At 44.0% G+C, this 20,854-nt stretch overlaps 1 protein-coding gene across 1 annotated transcript; it reads right to left on the reverse strand.

Moving 5' to 3' along the window:
* Positions 1-395, reverse strand: LOC118896542 (transcription and mRNA export factor ENY2-like). Its single transcript, XM_036854451.1, has one exon. It carries the CDS (start codon positions 312-314, stop codon positions 9-11), a length of 306 nt encoding a protein of 101 aa, XP_036710346.1. The 5' UTR covers positions 315-395; the 3' UTR covers positions 1-8.
* Positions 396-20,854: the final 20,459 nt, after the last annotated feature.

Here is a 20,854-nt window from a genome sequence, read left to right on the forward strand (position 1 = left end):
ATTCAATCTTAAAGGCTGGCATGCCGAGCAAGGAATGTTCTTATTCTTTGTAGGAGCTCCTTCTTTACACTGTCAGGTACCAGGGCTCTGCCTTTTGGTGTGATTTCAGCCACCAAGTCATCGACAGTAACGTGTTCTAGAACTTTTTCTTTAATTACCTCTTTACAGTGTGCCTTCAACTGATCTTTCCAGCCACATCCAATTAATTTAGCTCTCAGCAACTCTTTGAGGAGTTCTCTTTCTCCAGTTTCTATCAACTTGTGGTTAATTGCTGCTCTCATCTGCGCATCTTTGTTCATCTTGCTAACCACCATCACCGCGGGCAAGGGCCGTCCCTTCCCAGCGACGAAATGACCCTTGCGCTGATGACCGTTACCTACAACATTCTTCGGCTGCCCGGACCTAGACCCCAGGAGAAGCTTTAAGATTAAAGAAAACATGGGGGAAAGGGGAAAGGGCTTGTTGACTGTGGCTGGAATGAGGTCAAGAGTATAGGTAACGTACACATAAACAAAAAATTTTTTTTTAAAGTCCAAAAGTATTGACAAGGTTGGGGGTTACAGGCCTGGTCCAGACCCTTGGGTTAGCTGTCTGCTCCTGCTGTCATTTTCTTCTCTTCTTCTTCTCTTCTTTTCATCTTTGCTTGGTGGTGCTTGTCTGTTGAAGCTGGGTGTCAGAAACAGGGGTTGAAGTCCATGCAGGTGGAGGGAGCTTTTTTATTTTTATTTTTAAAATATATTTATTTATTTATTTATTTCATTTTTGGCTGCGTTGGGTCTTTATTGCTGCATGTGGGCTTTCTCTAGTTGCGGCAAGCCGGGGCTAATCTTCGTTGAGGTGCACAGGCTTCTCATTGCGGTGGCTTCTCTTGTTGTGGAGCGCGGGCTCTAAGCACGTGGGCTTCAGTAGTTGTGGCACGCGGGCTCAGTGGTTGTGGCGCACAGGCTTAGCTGCTCCGCGGCATGTGGGATCTTCCTGGACCAAGGATCGAACCCGTGTCCCCTGCATTGGCAGGTGATTCTTAACTACTGGAGAGGGGACTTCTTTAAATGAGAGATGTGAATCCACGAGTCTATGCCTTTTAGTTTGGCAGCGCATGGATTAGGTAATAATACCAGATAAGGTCTTTTCCAACATGGCTGCAAAGAATCTTTTATTTGATGTCTTTTCCAATAGACAAAATCTCCAGATTGTAATCCATGATCCTTAAGGTCTTTGTTTCTGGGGAGCTCACTGTGAAAGGAATTAGCTACCAACTTTGCATTTCTTTTAAGTGCCTCAATAAGACCCTGACAACAATGTAATATATCTCCCTTGAGTAAGGTTGGTTCACATATTCCCTCATCTAATTACATAGGGTGTCCTGTTATTATTTCAAAAGGAGACAGCTGATGTTTACCAAGAGGTGAAGATCTAAGTTTGAGAAGCACTAGCAGAAGAGCTTTTGCTCATGAGAGATTAAATGCTTCTGAAGGTTTTGCCAATTGAGTTTTCTTTTAAATTAATTAATTAATTAATTAATTTTTGGCTGTGTTGGGTCTTCGTTTCTGTGCAAGGGCTTTCTCTAGTTGTGGCAAGCGGGTGCCACTCTTCATCGCGGTGCGTGGGCCTCTCACTATCGCGGCCTCTCTTGTTGCGGAGCACAGGCTCCAGACGTGCAGGCTCAGTAGTTGTGGCTCACGGGCCTAGTTGCTCCGCGGCATGTGGGATCTTCCCAGACCAGGGCTCAAACCCGTGTCCCCTGCATTGGCAGGCAGATTCTTAACCACTGTGCCACCAGGGAAGCCCGCCAATTGAGTTTTGATAGTGCTGTTATTTCTTTCTACCAGTCCTGAAGATTGGGGACGATAAGTGCAGTGAAAATGCTGCATTATTGGCCAAATGTTACAAATAGATTTAATTATTTGTCTGGTAAAGTGAGTTCCCCGGTCACTATGTAACTTGGAAGGAATTCCCCAAACAGGAATTATCCTTTCCAATAACAATTTACCCACTGTTAAAGCCATTGCTCTCCTGCAGGGAAAAGCTTCAACCTAGTGTAAAAACATGCAGATCATTACGAAGACATATGTATATCCTTGAGACAGTGACATTTGGACGAAGTCCAATTGTCATACCTCAAAGGGTCCCTTAAGAAGGGGCAAGTGGCCTTGTGACCCATGAAGTGGTTTTTCAGAATTGTATTTAGGGCATGTAGTAGAGTGAGTATATACTTTATGAGCCACCATGGGAGAAAATTTCCAAAAATATTGTTCTCTCCATAAGACCATCTTCTCAGGTATCCAATGAGTTAAATAATGTACATTCTGGAGTAATGGCAATTGTGCTCCAACAGGCACTATAGTTTTTTTGTGTGACAGGGTCAAAAATTCCCCCTTTTTGTTGCCATATCTGTTTCTCTTCTTTAGTGGCAATTTCTTGAGCCTGTAGAAGGAAATCTTTTACTAGGTTAGCAGGGTTAACAGAGAGCAGTGGACATTCTTGAGGCTGAACAGGATGAGTTTTTAAAGTTGTCTGTTGGCTGCAGCATCAACAAACTGATTCCCTTTAGCTTCCATAGTGTCAGATTTTGAATGCCCTGGCGTTTTAAATAATTGCCAACTATACTGGTAGTTGTATAGCATTTAATAACTCTGCAACCTCTTTTCCATTTTTGGTAGGCTGTCCCAAAAAGGTTAAACCCCCTCATTGTTTCCATAGCATTTCAAATTTATGTGCCACTCCAAAGGCGTAATGACTATCAGTATAAATATTTGCTATCTGGTGTCTATATAGTTGACAAGCTCAGGTTAAAGTAACTAATTTGGTTGTGCTGACTTTGTTTCTGGTAAATAAGAGCTTTCAATTATGTCTACTGTGACCATTACTGCATATCCAGCTCAGTAATGTCTCTGCTCTTCCTTTAAGTAGGATTCATCTTGTTGATGAAAAATTAATCAATGGTCAATCTAAGAAAGAAATAGAGAATTTTATTAAAGCCAACCTGAGGATTATAACCCAGGAGACAGTCTCTCAGAGACAGTCTCTGAGAACTATTCCACCCACAAGAAGTTGAGAGAACAGTAATATACATTTTTGAGATAAAGGACCATATATCAGAATGACATATTGGCATTTTACATAAAGTTCACCAAAGATACATAGTCCAGATCTGCATGTACTAGGTGAGTGGTGGGTTGTCGGGACTCCTTACAGGATTGAGCAAGGAATGTTATCTTCTACATAGCTGGTGCCAGAAGAAGAAGGAAAAAATTGATCTTTATGGTTGAGCAGGTATTTCTGCCATTGGGGAGGTCTGGTTAATGTATAATGCAGATGCACATTGCACACTAAAGGGAAGGGAGGAGGCCCAAACAGGCATAGAGAAAATTTTATCTTTGGATTTTTCTTGTCTTGTCTTAAAATATGAATCTTATTTCATCAATCTGTAAACCTAATTAAATCAGCGTTATCGATAAGAGTTTCTTGTAAGTCATTCCTAGGAGCAAGAAGATAATCTGTTAATAATCTGTGGTTGTTTTCTTTCTGTAGTGTTGGAAGCAAAGTTGCAGGATTAAGGTTATTACGTCGAACTAAGGTAATATTAGGTGCACAGAGCAACAATGCTTCACAAGAAGCTAGTCAGCTTATAGAATAGTGCTGAGTGTGGTGAGAGTTTAGAAGAGACTCAACTGAGTATGGGACATAAAGAGTTAAAGGAGACCCCATTACTATTTCTTCAATAGCCTTACAAAAGAGGCCCGTTGCTGAAAGAGCCCTTATATAAGGTAGAAGTCCTTTTGCTATTGAGTCTAATAGCTGACAGTAATGTCCAGTGGGTCAATGTTGATCACCATGTTTTTGAGTTAATACACCTAGAGCACTTCTTTTATCTTCATGTACAAAGGGAAAAAATGGCTAGTTATAACTAGGGAGACTCAAAGCCAGAGCTAAGATGGACTTTAAGGTGCTTAGGACAGCTTTTCCTTTTGGCATCCATTCAATCAGATCAGGCTGGTCAGACTTAAGCAATGCATATAAAGGTTGAGTAATAAGTGAAAAGTTAGGTACCCAAACCCTGCAGTATCCAGTTAGTCCCAGAAATCCTCTCCATTGTTTTTTATTGTTTGTTTGTTTCTTTTGGGGAGTGAAAAAGCCAGAATTCCTTTAATTCTTTCAGACTCAATCAATAGTTCATCCTTAAACATTAAGTGGCCCAAATGTTTTACAATAGGTAAGCAAAATTGAAGTTTATCTTTGGACACCTTATATTCCTTTGATGCTAATTGTTGAAATAGATGGTGCCCTTTTGGGAATCTAATTTAGTTTTGGAACATAAAAGCAAGTCATCTATATATTGAATTAAGGTGGCGTCATTAGGAAAATCTACATTAGCTAAATCAGCCTTGAGTATTTGAGAAAAGTAAGTAGGACTTTCAGTATAGCCCTGCGGCATCACTGTCCAAGTATATTGATGATCTTCCCAGGTGAAGACAAAAAGATATTATCTTTTCCCACAGGGATACTAAAGAAGGTACTGCATAAATCAGTTACTAAAAAATAGCTATCAGCTGGAATGGCTGAGAGCAGTGTGTGTGAGTTTGGGACCACAGGATGTCAGGGAACCACAATATTATTTCTAGCTCTCAGATCTTCAACAAATCTCCAGCCTTTCCCATTTGGCTCTCTCACTGGTAAGATAGGTGTGTTACAAGGACTAGTACAAGGAATTACAAGTCCCTTCTTAAGAAATTCCTAAATAATTCCATTTAATGCTTCTGATTTAAGTGGATATTGTTGAATATCAGGTAGAGGCTTAAAGTTATTAACAGTTGCCTTAACATGAGTAGCCAATTTAATTTTTCTTTTTTTTTTAAATTTTATTTATTTATTTATTTTAATTTTATTTATTTATTTTTGGCTGTGTTGGGTCTTCGTTTCTGTGCAAGGGCTTTCTCTAGTTGTGGCGAGCGGGGGCCACTCTTCATCGCGGTGCGCGGGCCTCTCACTGTCGCGGCCTCTCTTGTTGCGGAGCACAGGCTCCAGACGCGCAGGCTCAGTAATTGTGGCTCACGGGCCTAGTTGCTCCGCGGCATGTGGGATCTTCCCAGACCAGGGCTCGAACCCGTGTCCCCTGCATTGGCAGGCAGATTCTCAACCACTGTACCACCAGGGAAGCCCCAATTTAATTTTTCTAATATCTGAGGAAGAAGATGATTATCATTCTTTAGGCACTTGTCATAACAGGTCATCAATTTTTTTCTTGGTCTGTTTGAGCCACTGATTTTATAACCATCAATGTTTCAGTAACAGATCTGGATCAGTATCCCAATTTTAAAAGTCTAGAAGCATTTCACTTTTTTGTGAAAAGGCTATAGCAGGATTGTAGGCTTCTAAAAGGTCTCATTCTATCAAATGAATCATGGCACATTTTACTAGAAGAAACACGTTTCCCTGTGATAGTTCCTAACTGAAAGCTTATGGGCTCTGCTCTTAAAACTTGAGTAAATAAATTAGAAACCTCTACTATTTGAACTGATTGTTTACTCCGAGGGAGAGGACAATGAATAAGGGTAGGGTTAAGAACCGATAAAGCAGCCCCAGCATCTACAAGGGCTTTTGAAGTTTCCCCTCCAATTGTTGTTTCGATTTCCCCTGACATATTGAGGAGGAGGAGGAGGAGGAGGAAGGGGAATACCCTTGCATGATCCTCGGAGCTCCACTATTTCTTTTTAGTTTTGCTGTGTTCCAAATCCCATTTAAATGTATGGCAGTCAAGTTTGAAATGACCAGGTCTTTTGCAATAAAAACAAGTGCGGTCATTTCGTTTTTGGCCGGAGTTAGAAAAAGTTGTTATCATAGGGCCACTAAGCTGTTGCAGTTGTACATTCTTGCCTTTAGTGGCTCTTCCTCTTTCTTTTGGAAGGTTTTAGAGAGCTTGTCTGCAATAGTGACCAGCGCGTTAGTATGTACTGTGGCCCTGTTCAGTTCATGCCTTTTAACTAGCTTTGCTAATTCTTCACCTAATCCTTTTTAAAAGATTGAATTTAGAACTGGATCATTTTGATGATTTTGAAACCTTTCAGAGGCCATTCCGGAGTGCTGTTTATAGATTTTCTTAAACCCCTCAAAATAATCAAAAATAGTTTCTCCGGGCTTTTGTTTACATTGGTGGATCTTTGTCCAACCTATTTTCTTAGGAAAAATTTTGAGAATGGCTTGGTACAAGCTATGAGCAAGTTCTCTACACCTGTGAAGATCTACAGGCTCACGCTTGTGAAAATCTTCTGTAGGCACCTTCCATTCTGCCTCTTATATCCATTCTCTGGCTTTACTTTTGGATACCAGCAAACACACAAGCTGATATAAATCTGAGTATCCTGGTTCATATGTCCTAACAGTCAGATCGAATTCTCCAGCAAACCCTAAAGGATCCTGTAAAGGGTCTGGGAAATCCTTAGTTAAATTTTTAAGTTCAGTTCTAGTGCAGGGAGTATGCATAAGTGCAGGTTCACCTCTTCCAGTAGGCTTCTCCTTTAAGGGTGCAGGAGGAGGTAAAGCAGACAAGTCAGGGTACAGAAGTTCAGAAAGTTGCTGAAGGAGGGGAAGGAGGAGGAGAAGGGGAGAGGGTAGCTTCTGAGCTTTTCTCCAATTTAACAACAGTTTCTAATAACTTTTGGTTAGTTTCCTGTAAAGATGCCATTGTATCATTACCACGCTTGGAAGCTTCTAAGTACCAATGGAAATATGCTTCCCATCCTGTCTGTGTAATTTTATAGTCAGCTTTTATCCATTGTGCATGTAAGTAAACTAATTTTGGTAAGTCGAATGTTCCCCATTTTGACCACTGAAGAGCTAAGTTATCTTTTGTTAGATCTTCCCATTTTACCAAGTACTTGCATGTATGGGCTCTATAGGTACTGTACATGAAGCCAGTCGGGGTTCCAGTGGGTGGCTACCCGTCCGGGAGCTGCTCCGCTTTAGAAGTACGATTTCCCATTTTCTTTCAGTTTTGTCTTTTTATAAAGTCTGAACAATTTCTAAGGTCAGAGGTGTGCTGCTTATGAGCTTAGCTCCTCAAGGTGTCACCCTTGAGTCAGTTCTGCTCTTCTGCATCTCAGTTTCTCTAGCTGGCAGTCTAAATCCACAGCCGGGGCTCTGAGCGCTGAATGACCAGTTTGTGTGTGTGTCCCTGGGAGAGCCGTAAATAACTTACAGTGTTATGATGGGTTTCCCTGTGGGACCACTACTCATCACCAGGATTAATCCTCAGATACTTCCACTAGGTTCTTAGTTGCCTGAGGACACCTTGTGCCCACAAGGAGCAAATATCCCTTTTCTTCAGAGACAAATAGGTTCAATTTCTTGTTTTGTTGTCAAATAGTTTGTTCAGACCAGATGTACACGATCTTTCCAATTTAAGCCAAATTAAATAAGGCCAACCAACCCAGTTCACTCCAAAGTTCCTTCTAGGATTTCCCTGTGTAGGAAATCCCCCCCAGGTCCCTGCCTAGGAAATTCCTCCTAGGTCCCTTCACCCAGGAAGTGTATTGGTACTCCCTTAAGACTCCAAGTCTTAAAATTTTAACAGCTCAGATAAAACTCAGGACCATCTGATGGGATTAACAGATGCACACTAACATACATAAAATAGATAAACAACAAGGATCTACTGTATGGCACAGGAATCTATATTCAATATCTTGTAATAAACTATAATGGAAAAGAATTTTTTTAAAAAGAATATATATATATACATATATATGTATAACCGAATCACTTTGCTGTACGCCTGAAATTAACACAATATTGTAAATCAATTTTACTTCAATTAAAAACAACAACTCAGGACTGTCCAGAATGAGGTCCAGATACCAGGAAGAACTCACCCAAGCACCTGAAGGGTGCTGTGAAGCCTGGAGCTCGAGGGGCTTGTGCTTGGTACTGAGAGCTGGTCCAAAGTAGACCCCATGTGACCACAGGTGGGTTTCTCTGATATCCTGCAGCCTACGCCAAGCAATGCCAACAGAAATCATCAATAATCAATCCATAATAAAGAACAGGAAAGAGTTTGATTCGCACCAAGCTGAGGATGAAAGCCCAGGAGGAGCCTCTCAGTAGCTGTGAGGACTGCTCCGTTGAAGCATGGTTTCCAGCATAGTTTTCTGCCTTACAGTACAAAAAACACACATCACCTTGACGGGACTACGTTCCTTCAAGGTTTGAATAGAGGTAAATTTAGTGTACACAGCGAGACAGCAGGACCCTGGTGTCTGGGGAGGGAAACTTATCTCCAAGGGAGTGTCAGCATGAATGCCATATTCTCATTTTCCACACAGATATTCTTTACCTTAACGATTAAAGTAGATGTACTGTGTGTGTTTGACAGGCCTTGAGTCAAGCTGTTTTACTTCACACAAAGTTCAGAGTGAAGCATGCATAAGCCAAAATGACGTCCCCATACCTCAATATGTGAAAAATTTCTCCATCAGAATGCAATCACCTTACTTATCTTTCTAATCTCTTCCATGGTTCTTAGTCTGTTAAAATTTTCTACTTTCTAGCTCAATTTTGATAGTTTATATTTTGCTAAAAAATCATATTTCCTATGGTAATTTCAACTTATTTCCACAATGTTTTAAATCATTACTTTAATGACATCCATATTTGTGTTTATACTGTCTTTCTCATTCCTAAAGTTGCATATTTTTTAAAATTGGGGTATAGTTGCTTTACAATGTTGTGTTAGTTTCTGCTGTACAGTGAAGTGAATCAGCTATATGTGTGTGTGTGTGCGTGTGTGTGTGTGTGTATACATATATACATATATATATATCGCCCCTCTTTTTTGGATTTCTTTCCCATTTATGTCACCACAGAGCATTGAGTAGAGTTCCCTGTGCTACACAGCAAGTTCTCATTAGTTACCTACTTTATACATAGTAGTGTATATATGTCAATCCCAATCTCCCAGTTCATCCCACCCCTCCTTTCCCCCCTTGGTGTCCATACGTTTGTTCTCTATGTCTGTGTCTCTATTTCTACCTTGCAAACAGGTTCATCTGTACCATTTTTCTAGATTCCACATACATGCATTAATATATAATTGTTTTTCTCTTTCTGACTTACTTCACTCTGTATGACAGTCTCTAGGTCCATCTACCTCTCTACAAATGACCCAGCTTTGTTCCTTTTCATGGCTGAGTAGTATTCCATTGTATATATGTACCACATCTTCTTTATCCATTCATCTGTTGATGGACATTTAGGTTGCTTCCATGATCTGGCTATTGAAAATAGTGCTGCAATGAACATTGGGATGCATGTGTCTTTTTGAATTATGGTTTTCTCAGGGTATATGCCCAGTAGTGGGGTTGCTGGGTCATATGGTAATTCTATTTTTGGTTTTTTAAGGACCCTCCATACTATTCTCCATAGTGGCTGTATCAATTTCCATTCCCACCAACAGTGCAAGAGGGTTCCCTTTTCTCCACACCCTCTCCAGCATTTATTGTTTGCAGATTTTTTGCTGATGGCCATTCTGACAGGTGTGAGGTGATACCTCATTGTAGTTTTCATTTGCATTTCTCTAATAATTAGTTATGTTGAGCATCTTTTCATGTGCCTCTTGACCATCTGTATGTCTTCTTTTTTTTTTTTTTGGTAAATTTTTCAAAATATTTATTTATTTATTTATTTGGCTGCACTGGGTCTTAGTTGCAGCATGCGGGATCTTTGTTGCCACGTGCGGGATCTTTTAGTTGCAGCATGTGGAATCTCTAGTTGTGGCATGCAAACTCTTAGTTGCGGTATGTGGGATCTAGTTCCCTGACCAGGGATCGAACCCCGGCCCCCTGCATTGGGAACGTGGAGACTTAGCCACTGGACCACCAGGGAAGTCCCTGTATGTCTTCTTTGGATAAAGTTGCATATTTTTGCTTTCTCTCTTTGCTTTGACTTGCCTTTAGTTAAGATTTTTCTCATTTTATTTGTCTTTTCAAACAAATTTTATTTACCTTTTTCGTATTTTTTCCTATATCATTTCTGTCAGCTTTCATCTCATTCTCCCCTCTTCTTTTATTTTATTGCTATTTTTCTAATTTCTTCAGTTGAATATTCGATTCAGTTGCTTTGGGGCTTTTATTTGGGTTGGCCAAAAAGTTTGTTGGGGCTTTTCCATAACATCTTACGGAAAAACCCAAATTAACTTTTTGGCCAACCCAATATTAATAATAAAAGTATTTAAGGCTATCAATTTTCTTTCTTTTTTAAAATTAACTTATTTATTTGTTTATTTATTTTTGGCTGCATCGGGTCTTAGTTGCAGCACGTGGGATCTTTCATTGCGGCACGCGGGCTTCTCTCTAGTTGTGGTGCACTCCAGAGTGTGTGGGCTCTGTAGTTGTGGTGCGTGGGCTCCAGAGCTCGTGGGCTCAGTAGTTGCAGCACGCGGGCTTAGTTGCCCCATGGCATGTGGGATCTTAGTTCTCCAACCAGGGATCGAACCCACATCCCCTGCACTGGAACGTGGATTCTTAACCACTGGACCACCAGGGAAACCCTGAGGCTATCAATTTTCCTCTGAGCACAACTTTAACTGTGTCCCAGGTGGCTTTAGTATGAAGAATTCATTTCCTTACTGAGATACTTTTAACAATAAAAGTGTACTGTATTACCTGGGTGATGAAAAGTGAAGAAAAAAAATACACAAAACCCAACCCCACTAGAGTCCAATTACATCATTCCAGGATTTCCCTGCAGCAGTCAGAGGGGAAAATGCAGGAATTAGGAATGATGAAGGGCATAGCAATGGCAGAGGATTTGAACTTGCTTTTCAAAGAAGGAGATGGGCACTCTTTTAGCAGGACGAGGTTCAAAAGTTGGGTCAGCAATAGGGGTGGTGGAGTGGTGAGAAGTGGATTTTAGAGAAAGAGTGCCAACGGCAGGAGATTTCATCTTCAGAGTAAAGGAGGTTTTTTGGTGGTGCTTTTTTTGATTTTTTTTTTTTAAAGCATCAAAGGAAATGTCAAGGAAGAAAAAGCAAGCTGTAACCCAGGATGCAGAATGCAAAGTTCTGCTTCCCCTCCTCCTCCATGAGGCCCCATCAGCAGGAGGACTAGGGGCGCAGGGGGTGTTTGCAGCCTTTCAGCAAAACAGGGCAGAGAGCTGCTTATAAATATGCTCAAACTGCTCTTGGGCTGTTGTGCTTTTGCCAAGGAAGGCGGCAGGCATTTTTAGGCCCCAGGGTGGGTTGTCCCAAACAGATGGCTTCAGATTGTTGGGGATCCATTCAACAAAATAACTGCTATTTTTGTTTCGTATATTAAACATCTGCTCAAAACAGGGCACGGCTGTGATGCATTTAAGGAGGGGGACTTATCAACAGCTGGGGGAGGGTCACAGCTTGGAAGGGAGGGAGGGAAAGATTTGGGGGTTAAGAGGACCCCACTAAGGGATCCCACATGGGGATGCCCTAAAAGTCTGAGCAGTGAATCTTGAGCCTCTGGACAATCAGACCCAGGACCAAAGCCTGCCTCCCCTGCTGACCCAGTGACAGCACCTGAGATACCTCCAGGGTGGGCAGGTAGAGAGGAGGGCGTCAGGTCCCCAAGGTGGACCCCCTTGTCTACCTGCTTCCTGACTCAGAGAGAGGGAGAGACAGCCGGTGTGATTCAGGGCAAGGAGCCCGGGACCCAGGTTATGCATAAATGGGAAGTGGGGAAACTGATGTCCAGAGGGAAGAAGTGACTGGCTGGGGACCCAACAAGGCAGGACCCTGAGTGCTGGACTCCTGGTTCCCCCAAGGCTCAGTGTCCTGCTCGGTCTGTACCAGGGTGGGGAAGGCTCTTGGGCCTGACTCTCTGTGGAATAAGGTGGGAAGGCAGCTGCTGTGAGGGAGAGGGGTGAGTGAGGAAAAGCGAGGTGGGAAGACAGTAGACAAAAGGAGAGGGAAGGAGGAGGGGCACGGAGAGGAGGCAAGAAGCTGGAGGGGCCAGAAAGACAGCCTGTGTTCAATTTGAATTGGGAGGGGCGGGCACCCCTGCTTTTCTCAGGCTACTGAGAGCTTTTCAGGGTCTGCTTTACAAGACACTAGTGCTGGAGGGGTGCATCTGATGAGGAGGACCTCAGGGCACCTTGTCAGGAGCTGGGATGGGGGTTAAGGTATTGCTAAGTGACACTCTGCAATCTAATGATGGGGCAACTGTTCTCCCAGACACCCTCTGAGCCAGCGCCTGAAGCTTTGACCATATGGGGGGCTCTCTTTAAGAACAGTAAAACAGGGACTTCCCTGGCGGCCCAATGGTTAAGACTCCATGCTTCCACTGCAGGGGGCGCGGGTTCTGTCCCTGGTCGGGGAACTAGGATCCTGTATGCGGTGCAGGGCGGTCAAAAAAAAAAAAAAAAAAAAAGAGCCATCTCTGGTTTCTCCTCCTCCATCCTCTGTAACCCAAGTCCCACCACCTCCGTGGAGCCAGGGAGGTGGGAGCAGGTGGTCCCAAGAGCTTAGACTTGCGGGTCAGGCTGATTAAATAAAATTTACATTTTAAGGCAGGACAAGAAAAGTTTAACTTAAAATTCTGTCAGTTTGGGCCTCCTCCCTCCCCTTTAGTGTGCAGCGTGCATCTGCATTTTGCATTAACCAGACCTCCTCAAAGATGGAAGTGCCTACTTGACTGTGGAGATCATTTTTTTTCTTTTCTTCTGATGCCAGCAATGTAACTTCTTAGAAGACTGGCATTCTTTCCCAACTCTGTAAGGGGTCATGGTGACTCACTGTTCACTTTGTTTGTGCTTACCTGAACTACACGCCTTTGATGAACTTTATGTAAAATGTCAGTATGTCATTTTGATGTATGATCCTTTGTCTTAAAAATGTATATGACTGTGCCTTTGACTTCTAACAGGTGGAATGGTTCTCAGAGCTTCTGAGAGTCTCTCTCTTGGGTTACAACCCTCAGTTTGGCTTGAACAAAATTCTCTTTTTCCTTTTTGATTGTTAATTGAATTTTTGTTGACAAGACAAACTTGGGCTGGCTAAGCCACTTCCTGTGTGATCCAGGCAAGTCACTGCATTCTTGAAACCTCAGTTGTCTCATCTGTAAAATGGGCAGGATATTTACCTCCTCAGGACCACTGTAAAGATTAAATAAAATAATATGTATAGCACTTAGCACAGTGTCTAACATATCATAAGCACTCAATAAGTGGCATGCCTGATATATGGTAAGCATTTTATATATGATTATAATAATCGTCTAAACTGCTTTCCAGTTTCACTTCAAATGGCATGTCTTCCAGGAAGCCTTTTTTAAAAACATGAAGTGTAACATCCAATAAACTACATAATTAAGTGAGAAGCTTGGTGAGTTTTTACATAAATATGTACCCATGTTACTACCACCCAGATCAAGACACAGAATATTTCCAGAGACCCAGGGCCTCCCACATCTCTCTTCCCAATCAATCCTCTTTGCTCTCCACCTCCAAGAGATAGTTGTTATCCTGATTTCTATTGTCATAGATTAGACTGTTCCTGAAACCTCATATGCATGGACTCATAGTGTATACTTTCATGTCTGGCTCAAAAAGGCTCTGAAATCTAGAGATGAACAGAGCTCTGTGGTTAAGAGTTCAGGCTTTGGGCTCAGACATACCAGGTTCAAATCCTGGTTTGCCCAGAAATTGACTATGTGCCCCAGAATGCATTACGTGTCAGTTTCCTCATCTTATAAAATGGATATAAATCATCATACGTACTTCACAGGATTTGAGGAGGGGATTAAAAGAGATACTGTGCATGAAGCATTTGGCACATCAGGGTGCCGAGGAGGTGGTGCTATTTTTATTCATCTCAATTATGTTCTTCCTCTCCCATCCCCATCCTCATGGCTTTTCATGGAGAGACAAATGAAGTCCAAACCACAGGAGTACTCACTGGTTTCTACTGTCTATCCTTACCTCCCACATGCCAGGGTTTGTATCCTGGCCCTATCACTTATTGGCTGTGTGACCTTGGACAAATGGCTCAGTTTCCTCGTGTGTAAAATGGAGATAATAATAGTAAATACCTCACAGGTGACTGTTAGGGTTAAATGAACTGATATATGTGAAGAGCTTGGAAGAGTGTTTGACACACAGTATGCCCCGTATATGCTTGCTTCCATCACCATGTCACCATCACCGGCACCATCATCATTGTTTACCATTCTGCTGGGGAGGGGTAGTCACCTGACTATGCAGGGTGGTGGAGGGGATCTGGTGGTCTGACTCATCCTTTTCTTTACCAGTCTTTTGTTTTCAGCCCATCCTTTCACTCCCACCTCTGGAAGTACCTGGTACCAATGATTCCTGAACTTTTCCAAGGTTCCGTGGTTGACTGGCTGGTCTCCTTCTGGAGGTTCATATTTCCACTTCCTTTTCTCTATTCACTCATCAACCCTCAACCATGTGCTGTTCATCTTCCAAAGTTTTGTCACTATCTCTCATCTCCCATTGCCTCTCTTCCTATTCTTTGTGTCCTCGTGGATTTAAACTTTTTTAGAATTCCCCTGCTAGTATTTTAGTGGGGTTTCAGGAGGAAAAAGAATCCGCCTGATATAATCAGATCTATTTTTCTAAAACAAAATCCTGAAGCAAAACATTAACTGTTCTTTACTCTTGGGGAAGGAGCATATGGGAATTTGCTTTATTACTTTTCTGTGTTTTTTTAACGTTTCATTTAAAAATGAGAGAGAGAGATTCCCCCCTATTCAAAAAAGTTCCCTTGATTCTGATCCCCTGTGGGTCATCCAGCCTTTCTTTTCCTCTTTGTTGTCTTTCTTGCAGAAAGAGAAGTCCATACTTTTTGGAGAAGTTTGGAGGATAGCCCCCCTCTCCTCTCAGTCAGTCCTTCCCTGTCTGCACTCTGACTTTTGCCCAGGTCACCAGTGACCTCTCAACGACCAGACCCACCGATGTCTTTTATTTTTAGTCAGAGCCCTGGGGCATGAGGTGTTGTTAGCTATGCCGTCTTTCTGCACTCCTGGCTCACCCTGTACCTCTCTGACCATTTCCTTTCTGCCTCCTTCTGGTCTCTGCTCCCTTCACTCAGCCTTAAACTGGAGTTCTTCCCAGTGTCCTTTACATGACCAATCCCTAACCCCCTGGGTCATGTGAGTCACTCTTCCTGAAGTCACCCACATTGTATGTGCTGACAGGGGTGCCCAGATCTGACTCCTGACTTTGAACTCATACCCAACATTTTCTCAATGAAGTCTAACCTGCCTATCCCCTTTACAATGCAAACTATCTCCCTCCAACCCCTACCCAAGCCTAACCCTGATCACCCTACTCTATTTTTATCATCATAGCATTTATCACCTTTTTAACATACTAATTTACTATTTACGTATTTATGGTGTTTCCCCCTCTAGAATGTCAGTTTCATATCTACAGGGAATTTTCTCTTTTGTTCATTGCTGTACCTGCAATGCCTAGGACCGTGCCTGGCACACAGTAGGTGCTCAATAAGTATTGCTGAATTAATGAATTCACTCTTTGCCTATGCCAGAGGTTTCCAAACGTGGCAGCCTTTGTGTCTCAGTATGTTTTCACAGCATCCCAGACCCAAAGAAAAACCTAATAGCTCTGTTTATGAAGTAGTCAGGACCAAACAACTTCCGTTATATCCTAACAACTTAGTAGCCATTTGAAAAAACAGTACCCATAAATTGAAAGAAAAAAATTTTCATGTAATTCTAAAATAACCACCACTCCTTACTAATAAGATATGTGCACCTTCTCAGACCTTAGAATCCACATCAGACATTAACACTCTCAGTCTCCTGTTCCACATTGATTTTCATGAGTTATTTTCTTCTACCACATCGATTGCTGAAAACTCAGTTTCAAAGACATGTACGTCATAGAAAGAAATGTAGCAGAGTCTAATGTTGAAACTATGAACTACTTCCAGCTAGCAGGTTCCACAGTGTCCAACAGATGATAAGCATCATTGTGTTTCTCTCCAAAATTTAAAATACTCCACCGTGTTCCTATTTGCTGTGGTACCCCAGGGTGCCTCGCACACAGTTTGGGAACCGTGGGCCTATGCTCTTTTCTTTGGTTGGATTTGATCTTCTCTCTCTTCTCAGCCTCCAGGCTCACCTCAAATGCCACCTCTTCCATGAAGCTTTCTGGCCCCACTGGCCAAAAACAAACCACATCTAAACCAAATTATTTCTCCAGTTGGAATGAAAACTTCTTCCCCTGGGATCCCACTGCAATTTAACACGTAAAAGGCATGAATTGTTCTCTGATACCCAAGGTGTAAACAATGTCATATTTCTTTATTTCTCTAAATTGAATAAAACTCGCTTGAAGCCCCCACTGTCTGAGGTTGCTAAACTTCATTTGGATGGTATTTTTGTGTGGCTCTCTCCTTGTTCCTGGGCTGGATCAGGTCTATGGGACTTTCACAGTCCAGGCAAAACTGAGCTGTCCACAACAGCTGTCCTCAGAGGCTGCCACCACAGTGCTCACCAGCCCATTCAAAAGTGGTTGGCCCTAATCTGCTGCCCCAGAGCCAGGCTAAGCAGAGGGACTCATTCCTGGCTCTCAGGGCCACGGAGGAAGGTCCTAGCGCTTGGTGCCCAGGCATTCACACCACCACCACCCCTGTCCAAAGCCCTGACCGCTCCAGGACTCTATGTGCATGGCAGAGAAGTCAGTGCTCCTCAGAACCTATGCCTTGGGGGAATCCAACCTCTCCCTTCCAGAAGAGGTATTAATCCCCCAGAGTTTACATGCAGGTAACCTGGGGACTGGATGTGGCCCTCAGAAGTGTTTTGTTTAGCCAGTGTGGTGTTATTAAATTTTTTTTTTAATAAACTTACTTATTTTTGGCTGCATTGGGTTCCCGCTGCTGCATGTGGGCTCTCTTTTTAGCTGCAGCGAGCGGGGACCACCTCTCCTTACAGTGCACAGGTGTCTCATTAAGGTGGCCTTTCTTGTTGTGGAACATGGGCTCCACAAGTGTGGGCCTCAATAGTTGTGGCACATGGGCTCAGTAGTTGTGGCTCACGAACTCTAGAGCACAGGCTCAGCAGCTGCGGCGCACGGGCCCAGCTGCTCTGCGGCCCGTGGGATCCTCCCGGACCAGGGCTCAAACCTGTGCCCTCTGCACCAGCAGGCGGACTCCCAACCACTGCACCACCAGGGAAGCCCTACATTTTTTTTTAATCCATTGCAACACTTCGACTTACTGGGGGATGCCGAAATGTTTACAATCAAGATCCTTGATCGTTGCACGTAAACCAGTGGCTGGAGCTGAGTAAGGACTGCCCCACGCCCCCCCAACTCCCCACAAGGCACGTGCTTCACCCTTGGCCACATCTGTAGTGTTACTCACATCTGCCTGGCCCCTACACTCCTTTGAGTTTGAGAACCTAGCCTATGCTTTTGAAAACACAGCCTTTTTCATAGTGTATTCCGACCTCAAACACAAAAAACTGTTAACTCACTCTTTCCGTCAAGGATGTACCAACCTGAAGCACTCCAGGCCCTGCCGCTCTTTGTAGATGTGGGAGGTAGTGGGTGGCTGCGCTGGAGACAATTACATTTTCATTCTCTGCCCGTGAACTACAGCAGCAAAAAAACAGGAAACCGACTGAACGCTCCATAACTGTATTCAGCACTGATGTATTCAGACTCGTTATGCCAAATTTAACGATATTAATAGCTAACATTTATTGGGTCCTTAATAGGTTCCCGGTACTAGGTAAAGAACCTTATTAACATTATCTTGAATTCTTTAGAAACTGCTTCTAGAAGAATGCAGCAGAATCTAAAAGCCCAGAGACCAGGAGGAGGGGGTGGGGGTGAACATGGAAAAATGCAGCTGATGATGCAGCTTAAAAGCAGAAGGGAGGCAGGTGCAAGCCCGAGACTGTCGGAGAAGAGGCCCAGACTCTGGACCCAGGGCCCTCCAAGAGGCCCAGACTCTGGACCAGGGCTCTCCAACAGGCCCCTGTACGTGGGGGGCCCAAGTCAGTTGGTCCGCGCTATCAGGGCTGGTGGAGGCCGCGGCACTCGGTTTCTTCCGTCTCTCCTTGCTCCGCCCCATTGCCTACTCTGGGTTGTTTGTCCCTCTCTCCCCGCCCCCACCACCCCCGTTCTCTATTCCCTGACCCCCTAGCTTCTCCCCTCTCTGTTCGGCATCCGTCTCCCACCTGCCGGGCTCCTGGCGCAGCGGCCAAGCCGCAAGCAAGCTCCCCGCCGTCACGTGACCTAAGCGTAAATCACAGGATTCTTCCCACCCCCAGAGGTTGGCCGGCACCCTGGTTCTGCAGAGGCTGCAGGCCGCGCATGCGCAGCTACAAGTGCACCTGCCCAGCGGGCGGGCGGGGCCGCGGACCAAACCGGCGCATCCAGGGGCCGCAGCCCCCCACCCGACCCCCTCAGGCTGGGCAGGGGCAAGGGTTAGTGGACCCGCCTGAGTCCCGACTCCCAAGAGGTTCGGTTCCCGTTGCTGATACGCTCCCAGCAAGAGGTCCACACATCTAAACCTGTCCTTAGGTCAGGGAGCTGCGGCTGCACCTGGGCGCTGGACGTTCTCCTCTGGGCATCAGGAAGCCAGAGCGCAAGTCCCAGGTCTGCTCTTAGAGCCGTGTGACCTTGGGCAAGTGACTTGACCTCCCTGTGCCCCTGGAAAATGTAATAGTAATAGCACCGGGGGCTTCCCTGGTGGCACAGTGGTTAAGAATCCACCTGCCACTGCAGGGGACACCGGTTCTAGCCCTGGTCTGGGAAGATCCCACATGCTGCGGAGCAACTAAACCCCTGCGCCACAACTACTGAAGCCTGCGCGCCTAGAGCCTGAGCTCCGCAATAAGAGAAGCCACCGCAATGAGAAACCCGCGCAACGGCAATGTAGAGTAGCCCCCGCTCGCCGCCAACTAGAGAAAGCCGCGCGCAGAAACAAAGACCCAATGCAGCCAAAAATAAATAATAAATAAATAAATAAATTTATTTTAAAAAAATAATAGCTCCGACCTCGTGGGGCCGTAGTGAGAATTCGATGAAAATTCATGAGAGCCCTTTGCGTGGTGCCTGGCGGGTATCAAACGTATTGCACATAAAGAATATAGTGCAAAGGATAGTGCTGTGTGATGACTGAGGGAGGATTTTATCCTATCGTGCAGGTCATCACCCTGGGTCCTCAGAGGCACCCTTCTAGAGAAGCCTGGAAGTTTTATTGTCCCTGTTTCACAGATGGAGAAATCAAGGCTCAGAGATGTCAAGAGGTCTTGGAACAGGTCTTGCATTCTACATCCAGAGAGATTCCAATCCGACACTCCTGAGTCAGGGGCTCCTGAGTGAGTTCACAGTCTGTCACCCTACACGCTTTTTCAACCATCCTATTTAAAACAACATCTGTTCTGATTTTTGCCATCCCTATTAAACATCTCAGGTACACATGCACAGGAAAGAATTTCTTTTTTTATCCTTCTGCAGGAAATAAGGAGCTTCTATGTTTTATTTTCTGTGGCCTTTAAGGAGGTCTCCAGGCAGGTTCCAGGCCACCCAAAAGTCCTGGAGTTTTGCAACAAGGCCTACCTCTAGCAGCTTTCTTTCCTACTCTGCCCCTCAGACTCTCTTCCCTCTGGTCACACTGGTGCCTCTCTGTTCCTGGAAAAGTCAAACTCCTTTCTGACACCTTCTGTATATCTGCCTAGGACACTCTCCCCATCCCCTCTCGCTACCTTTTACTAATCTCAGGAAGCCTGCCCTGACTGCACCCTACCTGGTCCACTGGGTCAGGTGCCCTGTCATTTGCTCTCAGAACCCTCTGTCCTTCTGCTTTAGCACTTATTAGAACAGTAACTCCTTGATTCCTGTCTGTCTCCTCAGCTAGAATACCGGCTCCTTGAGGGCAGTCTCTGTTGACACGTGCCAGAGGGTCAAGGAGGGAGCATGTGGCATCACAAGTGCATCCTAGTTCCCCTCACATTTACAAACTATCTCCTCCTTTTCCAAATGCAACCCAAGGCTATCAGTACCTTCCTTGTGTAAAAGGCAGAGCCTAGACATGAAGAGATGACAGGTGAACACTTTCCCTTTCTGGGAAGCCATATGAAGGTCCTGTTAGGGTGGACTGAACTGAGGATGAGAAGATGGTCAAATCTTCATGCCCTGGGGCTGGTGGCTGAACTAGGACATGTGGTCCCTCGTCCTGGCTCAGCCAGTGTTCACTGTGTGACCTTAGGAAAGTCCTCCTTTAGGCCTCAACTTCTTTAATTGTTGCTCAGTATAAAATAATGGTTCAGAATTCAGATTCTAAAATTAGATCTTTCCTTTGTCACTTACTAGCAAGGCATTTATCTTCTCTGAGTCTGTTTCCTCATCTGTAAAATATTATATTTCTTAATAATATAAAGAAAAGGAGCTAGCTCACAGAGCTGTTCCAAAAATTTAATGAGTATTCATTGATATTATGACTACCAGTTCTCTTGTCCTTTTTGACTTTAAATTGGCTCAACTCATTTTTCTTTGAAGCCAGAGGGGAGCCCTGTCCCATATTTCAAAAGCAATCTCCCCTGTCAACTAAATCGAGCAAAAACTGACCTGGGACCACTTTGGTAAATGTGGACTCCAGGAAGGAGATACTGATCAGAGTCGTCCCACAGCATATTCCTATTCGATTTGGGACCTAGATATTTCTAGACTTTTGTTGCCCAAAGACTAGGATCGGTGTCTGCCTTGTACATGGCTGGAGCTCCAATGCCTAGAACAGCGGCTTACATATAGTAGTGAGAGAACAATAAATATTTGCTAATGAATGAAACACAACCTGAGAGCAAGTCTAGTACTGTTTTTGAGCCTATTTTTTTTTCAT

Source organism: Balaenoptera musculus, chromosome 6 (genome assembly GCF_009873245.2).
Source record: "Balaenoptera musculus isolate JJ_BM4_2016_0621 chromosome 6, mBalMus1.pri.v3, whole genome shotgun sequence".
Taxonomy (NCBI): domain Eukaryota; kingdom Metazoa; phylum Chordata; class Mammalia; order Artiodactyla; family Balaenopteridae; genus Balaenoptera; species Balaenoptera musculus.